General features: G+C 43.3%; 1 protein-coding gene across 2 annotated transcripts; it reads right to left on the minus strand.

Annotated features, from left to right (window-relative positions):
- Nucleotides 1–5,715, minus strand: LOC124142938 (amiloride-sensitive amine oxidase [copper-containing]-like). 2 transcript variants are annotated; one of them, XM_046511697.2, is made up of 2 exons: nucleotides 5,623–5,715; nucleotides 1–3,928 (listed from the first exon to the last, which is right to left on the minus strand). In XM_046511697.2, exon 2 carries the CDS (start codon nucleotides 3,916–3,918, stop codon nucleotides 1,387–1,389), a length of 2,532 nt encoding a protein of 843 aa, XP_046367653.1. In that variant the 5' UTR covers nucleotides 3,919–3,928; nucleotides 5,623–5,715; the 3' UTR covers nucleotides 1–1,386. The 2 variants fall into 2 exon arrangements, with proteins under 2 accessions (XP_046367653.1, XP_046367652.1); XM_046511696.2 differs by having other exon boundaries at nucleotides 5,550–5,687.
- Nucleotides 5,716–7,835: the final 2,120 nt, after the last annotated feature.

Genomic DNA, 7,835 nt, shown 5'->3' on the forward strand with positions numbered 1-7,835 from the left:
GAATTTAAATATTTCATTTTAATGCGAGGTAAACTATGCCTGGATCATATGACGTCCTGCTGAATCATCGCATGCATGATCGTTTTCAACCACGTTTGAAACAAATCTCGTTATCACCACGAACATAATAAAATGACTGTTCAGCTGACGTCAGCTTTCCTGGTTCCCGTGGCCTGTAACAGACCCATGAGATATATTCTGTGTTCTGGTCGTACCCACACCTGTCGGCACACCCTGGACACATATATTAATCATCCGCACCAGTCGCTGTACCTGTTATACAGTAGAGAGCTACACAGTATAATACAAACTGATACAGAGAATACAACTGATGGAGTAGGAACCCAACGGAGTTTAATTCAAATAAGAATTCAAAGAAGCATTTATACAGACAAAAGAACATGTGATTACCACGTGTTTGTACAGTTAAAAGTTTTATCACACAATCAGTTAAAACATTAATGAAGACAGGGACATACATATATATTTGGGAACTAAAGCATATTTGTTGTAGGCGTGTATGTGGTTTATCAATTGTCTGTATGTGTGTTTTGGGGATTGGAGCGGCTTGGGGGCGTTGAGGTTCAACTTAAAAGAAATTTTCAGTTGGAGTCATAAACAGTACTTTGAAAGGATCGCAAAATACTGGATAGATATTGGGAGTTCAAATGCTATGAGCAGACTCTCCACACTGCCTTTAATAAATGTCTGACCTCTTAATAAATTTAACACTTAAGCATATGTCTGTTCGCATGAGTAGATATCACCTAGGTTTAACACTGCTGATGGAGGGTAGGTGGTGAGTACCCTACAGAGCCTAGGAGGGCACAGTTGACGGGGAAGGCTTCAACAATTCGGATCTTCGTGGAGAACACCCGCCAGGCCGATACCTTTTAGTCTGAGAATATGTAGAAAATATATCATCATATATATTTAGTTTGATATATGGCGCCACGAATCCAGATGGTCGCGGTTCAGCCTCAGGAAAACAAAATGGAAGCGGAAAAATAATATTGAACGTTATTATGGACACCTGATGTGACGACTCCATACTGTTCATAATAGTTTAAAAGCGATACTATGCTTCACGATCTGATGCCAATTTTTCAGGCTAGGTCTAGACGTTGTAATCAGTGACTTGTGACAAACTGATACGTTATCTGCATGCAATAAGAGTAAACATCAGCTGCTAGATAAATATATATTATACAAATTGAACACGCAGACAAATAGAGCAGGATTTGTATGGCTTCAATCAAATTAGCTAGCCTGATCTCCCTTTAAGCAAATTGGCATCTATAACACTATGAACAAACATGACCTGTCCCACTACCGGATGTCTTGTGCAGGTGTAACTTTGCATGCCGTATACTCATGTTGAAATCACTAAAGGAAGTCGGTCTCCAGTGGGGCCCTTGGTTCAGTACAGCTGTCAAAGTCAGCTGGCATGTCCTTGATGCTGCCGTCAGCGACGTGGAAGAAGGAGGGGAGGTCCTGGTCCGGGGAACCGTGGAACATGTTGAAGGGCTGGAGATGGAAGGAAGCCGACTGACGGCGCTGTACCGGTATGTCCTCTGTGCGGGGCATGTCCATGAAGCCCACGTTGATGGAGAGAACGATATCGGTGTTGTTAGTGCTCTCAGACGGGTTGGTCAGTTTATCCAGGTTGACCAGTGAGTTGGGCATAGTGTTGGCGTCATATGGCATGGTGAAGTACTGTTCCTGCTCGTTGCGCAGGAGCACTGTCAGGTCGTGCTTAGTGAACGATGACATGTCTGCGCCTGGGTCTTTGTCCTGAACAAAGTCAATGAGAGAAGTGTCTAGTGTCACCTGGTAGCCAGAGTAGGAAGTATCCTTAGACGATACCAGCCACACTTGCGGCTTACCGGCCTTAACTAAACCCCTTTCCTCGCCGATAGTTTCAAGTGAAGGGTAGAGTGTGGCGTTGGACACAAAGTAGTTAGGGCTTTCCTTGATATCTTTTAATGACCGAAGTGCTGACACTGCTTGGCCTTGTTTCCAGGAGATTTCATGAAAGGAATTCAGCGTGTCCTCCACATCTAGGTCCACCTTGAAGTTGAACGAATGACTTCCAGATATACCGCCAACGTAGTCTGTAAGGTTGTAGCCAAACGCATTTCTCTTGTCAGAAGCGGCGAAGATATTTGAACTGTTAGAATCCCAGAAGGCGCCCTGCAACGAGCCGAAACTGTGGATGTTGGTGTCTATAGTTCCGTCCAGATGGAATCTATATTCCATTGTAAAATCCAGGTTACCTACCCTGGATGTGGCTCTCACTACCAGGTAGTTGTCCCTTAGGCCAGCAGCGTATCTGTTTGCCCTCCTTCTCCACAATGGCATTTCCCCATCTCCTTCAAACACGCAGATTGACCTGGTCGTTGTCCCTGCTCGCAGCACAGTGTTCCAGTATGTCGTGTTGAGCAGGGTCGCTCTCTCTGGGCAATCGACGCCAGGTATTACTGCCTCGTATTCCCCAATGTTGGAGGAGGACAATAGGTTCACGGCGTTGTTTTCTCCGTGGGTGTCGGCAGTGTGTCTCACCAGGATATCTTGTAGCGCCATCTCATACAAAATCCGAACCTCACTGAAGTGAACATTGTAGATGGCCAGTCCACGCATTGGGTTGTTACTGAGGGCGAAGTTCCAACCCATCCACGTTATGTTGTAGTTATTTATCGTATATCGTGGTCTCCCAGGGGAATAACTTCTTGGTGGTGGTACCTCGCTATTTTCTCTTTTTTCTGCCAGACTCCGGGGAAATACCCTTTCATTTAGACTTTTTCTGTAGCCTTCGGGAAGATGAACTTTATTAATACTATTTTCAGCATAAGCTGCAAGGAGCTCACTAGCATTAGTAAAGGGGCCCTGGTTCAAGTAAAAGAGTTCCCTTATTTGCCAGTCTTCAAGTGAACTTCCACTGTATGAGATGACACCAGAAACAGGGAGCACATGAAACAGATCTTTGTCCACTTCACCAAGACCCCGAAAATGTAGTGAAAACCTGATTTCACGGCCTGTGGGTCCAGGCCGGTTAAATCCAGTCTTGAAGTTGACAGCAAGATCCCTGGGATACGTGGCTCCATCAAAGCTTTCTTCCAGGATGGGCTTCAACTCTGTCATCACTGGCTGGATGAATATTTCCAGTTCTTTATTCATGACCACATCAATATGCCTGGAGTCAGCTGGAAGTGATGACATTGTTTGTACAGCCACTGGCTCAACATTCAACGGCCCCACTAGAAGGATCCGGATTTCTGTCGTTCCTACCACATGAACTTCTGCAAATCTGCCGACAAAACTGCTCTGGTTTTGGTAGTATTTCAAAGTTTCATTTTTATCAGGCGGATACATGGACATTGACGCGACATAGGTGGAGTTAAAACCAAGCGGAGAAGTTCGGTTATCCACGATTTCTGATTCTATCAGTAGTTCTTCAATTTGTTCCATTTCTTTTGGGGTTAGGGGATCGAATATGCCTGGTACAGGGTTAAGAACTAAGGGGCTATAACTTTGACAGGTGGTACATTTAGCAGGTTTAAATGCAGTGGCCCCTACAACACCACCAATAACAGCACCTGCGGTAACTCCCACAAATAACGGCAATATATATTTAATGAAGATCTGTTTAGCTTCTTCTTTTCTGTTTTTCAGAAGTTTCGCATTTTCCTCAAGCAATGTTTTATATTCTTCAGTCGATTTTCCACCATTGCCAGAGCATGGGGTGTCTTCTTTAGTGGACTGTCCCCCTTCACAAGAGCCTGTGGGGTCTTCTTTAGTTGATGGGCCATCCTTAGGTTTGCTTGGTGGGTCATCATTAGGCGACTTCAGGCGGTCAGCAGCAGACGAGAGAAGGTCACCGGGAGACGGCAACATTGAACCAAAATTTGGCAGCGACATGGCGGAGAATCTGAGGATGGAGAAACGGACACACTACACAGTGATGAGCATCTACCTGCACAACGAAATGCATCAGAGAGTTTTTCAAACAGATAGTAAATACTAGGATTTCAGAAACGGAAATATACAATCTAGATTCTAACCCAAATTAACTAAAAATAATCTTTCCTTACATTCTTGATGACTATCAAATGAAGTTACACGAAACTGTTCTTTTATGTATATGGAGCAGAAACATGCAAGCAATTTTCCTACAAACTCATATTGGTTGTAACCACGTTATTTAAGAACACATTCATTGCACCGATAGAGATTCATAGTTTGGAGAGAATTTCAACTGCTACAATTTCCCCGCACCACTTTAAATGTGCGGAGAAATAAGTTAGATTTAGCAAATCTCACTGTACATTTAAACATATCCGAAAGGTAGACCTACAAACCGAGTAACGTATAGCCTACGGACATACAGGTCCTCATATGTACAGACCTAAAGTTGTACTGACCTAAAGATGCACAGACCTAAAGATGCACAGACCTAAAGATGCACAGACCTAAAGATGCACAGACCTAAAGTTGTACTGACCTAAAGATGCACAGACCTAGGGATGTACTGACCTAGGGATGTACTGACAAAGAAGCGTGTTGTCATACAGACCCACAGGCGTACACAAAGCACTACAGGTTGGTAAACAGCCCCATACACGTATAGACCTAATGACGTATGCCGCAGTTTAACATGAATACCTCAGACACAGTTTACTGACTCCGAGCCGACCAGTCCTTGTTTTAGCCCCTTAATGCCGAGCGCCAAATAGGGTAACAACAAGTGCCCCCTTTTAACGTCTTTTGGTATGACGTGGCAGGGGATCGAACCCCGGACCACGGAGGCGGTCGACCTACGTACGAAGTACCCAATAGGTACGTACACCACACTTAGAACCGAAACGATCTACTGATGTAGTGTCCGACTGATACAATTCCTTTTGCGGAGTAATGACTCTGTAAAATCGCCCTACATACCTTTATCAAAGATGAAGCACACAAGTACGCACTCTATTTAGCGAGCGATCCCTATGTACTGATATGTAGAGATATAGATATAAATCAAGGACTGAAATAAATATTCATAAAGGATGTATATATTGTTGGGTATTGTTTGATTAATTTGGATTGGAACCTGGTGTTGTACATGTGTTGCTGGACAAGCACCAGAGTCAGCTCACGGTTACCTACTGTTGTATCAGCACTCCTCAATTATAAAGTAGAGTCTGGTATTGCGCTTGTCATGAAAAACAACGCGAACTTGCAATTACTTGATTGTATTAGACACACACTGTTGCTCATTTACCCAATTGGGTAGTGTGTGCTAAAGTTTCAATATTATTATTATTTTCAGAAATTATTGGAAGAAGCTAAAATACACCCAACATACCAGCAGAAATACAAATGCCTTAACTTCAAAAACAAGATACACACGTAGCACACGATGAATTGTTAGTCAACTCCAAATATGTGTGAAACCAGCATAATGGAATATAACTCTACCGAGGCAAACGTTCCTCAACAAGAACACGTCTGTCACGATATGTAACCAGAAGCTTTTCTGAACGTATTAGGAAATATCTGTTTACCTTCCAAGTTTCTCTGCTGGGAATCAGCTAGTGCGTGCTACAAACGGTAGCCGACTAAGTCGAGTCTGCTCACCTGTGTGTCCAGTGTGCTTGTGCTGGGACAGGGGTTCTAGATCCAACTCACCAACCAAATGATGCACGACAGCTGTAATGCAGGCGTTTTGTGCAATTCATAGCCAATGTATATTGATATAATCCAGCACCTTGTCGCACACTTTGCCTTAAGTGATGCTGAATTAATTATGTGTCACTTGCTGGTGGTCATGTAGATATCGTTACTGCGGAGTTTGTGCTGACACTGGATGTGAATCAAGACGTGTAAATCTGAATGCGCTATATGCCATTTAGAAAAAAATCGATGTCGAGCAATGTTTTTTAAGTGTAACTGAACTTAGCACACATGTCTAGATCGTTTAGATGCAAATGCTGCTTAAATGTTGATGCTAATACTTGATATATGAAATATGACAGAATAGATTTCTAAGTTAATAGTTCAGCTCATATTCCACAAGGTACATAATCAAACATTGTTTCAAGAATGATATTGTAATCTGTGGATGGTCTTGTGGTGCCACACATCGTCAGTCAGTCAGTCTGGGATCCCGGATAGTGGTTCTCCATGGACTCTGCTGAGCTTCTAATTACATGCTTTCTCATCATAGATAATCTGGATTCGAGATATTTGGTCTCATCCAGTATTCTGCATATGTTATCTGTTCGGCGTCTCGGCAAACATCGTTTTTAGTCTTCAACTTCCATATGTAAAACCCAAAAATTAAAAGGTCTTATTTCTTTTTAGAAATCACAAGCAGGACACAATAAAGGAGTATTTGTAAAAAACACGCGCCTGCATTTGAGTAAACAAATGAGTTAGCCCCTCTCGTGTCCATAGCCATGCCTGTTATTGCCGCAACCGACACAGACCCAGCATAGTTAGGCAGCATTATAGCATTCAGAACATTAGGAGTCAGATCCATGTGCAGCTTCGTCCACGCGAGGAAGCCGGGTAGGATGGGGCCAGCTCCAAATGCAATGACAGCAGAGCTGATCCAGATGACCCAGTGGCTGGTGTCTCTGTACGCCAGCAGCAGGGCGGAAGCTGCAATGGTAAGCGCCAGGTTCAAGGACATGGTGGCTGTTGGTGAGACTCTGTGGGACAGAAACATGTTGGACAATCTGCCGAGGAACACAGCCAGGCTGAAGGTGCTCATGAGAAGGGAGGTGGCATCGACGTCGAGACGGAGACGCGAGCGAATGCCATACGTAACGAGGAGTGAAATATAGGTACTTAGACAGGCTGTCAGAGTAAATGCCATCAACATGACTAACACAAAAAATACACTGCATTTCATACTCCTCTTCAGTGCCTCTTGAACGTCACCATTTGCCTTGACACAACATTCTGCTGCTTTGATCATGTAGCCGTTGTTGAGCAGGTTGTAGTGGTTGGCCATTAAAGATGATGAGACAAGCAAACTTAGAACTGAGAGACCTAAGAAGATGTATTCAATGTTGGTAGAGAAGTTTTCACAGGCTAAGTGCTGATCATACACCTGCGTGTCGGTGATGTTGTTGTGGTGATGGAGCTGGTTTGGGCGGGTAGATAAGAACGTGGTAGCAAGGAGCGGCAGAGCGATTGGAGCGAGCGAAGACCCGGACGCCATCAGGTACAAACCAAAAGTATGTGCGGGCCAGAGCAACTCGTTCTGGACGAGGCGACCTACAAAACAGCAGTTGAGTCATGTCAATAAAACAGACTTAGTTGGTATTAAAAGTATCTTTGTTTAAATGACAATTCTACTTAAACTCCTGATCTAGTCTAAAAATGGTTAGTGGGATTGACCAATTCCTTTTTAGGGGAATAGCCTTATCCTTGATGTTTTTGAAACCAGAGGGAAAAGGACCTTCGAATGTGAAGGTCAAGCGTCTCTTTTGGAGGCAGTATTACTTGGAACACAACGTGAAGGTTATGAAATGAGAGCTAGATCAAAATAAATATAAATATATAAATATATACATACACCACGATATTAAATAGGTTTTCGTTACAATTAGCATCATTCTATGTCCGTTGCGTGCACATGGTCTTGCTTTGGATCTTCTTCATCTAAGTCACGTAATTGAATATAGCAAAATTCGCACACTCTGCATCAAGTAAATATTCACAACCCAAAGAAACTAATTCCTGATAAGATATTACCCGATTATCATATTATTTGAACAGCTACTTGTTAAATGTGAGGGACCCAGCCAGTAGTGTGTCTGCCTTTAAATGCGATTTAATAG

This window comes from Haliotis rufescens, unplaced genomic scaffold (genome assembly GCF_023055435.1).
Source record: "Haliotis rufescens isolate VD_foot unplaced genomic scaffold, xgHalRufe1.0.p SCAF_6, whole genome shotgun sequence".
Classification (NCBI taxonomy): domain Eukaryota; kingdom Metazoa; phylum Mollusca; class Gastropoda; order Lepetellida; family Haliotidae; genus Haliotis; species Haliotis rufescens.

Excerpts from the sequence above, each read along its gene's own strand:
- LOC124142938 (XM_046511697.2), bottom strand. The coding sequence starts at position 3,918 with ATGTCGCTGCCAAATTTTGGTTCAATGTTGCCGTCTCCCGGTGACCTT.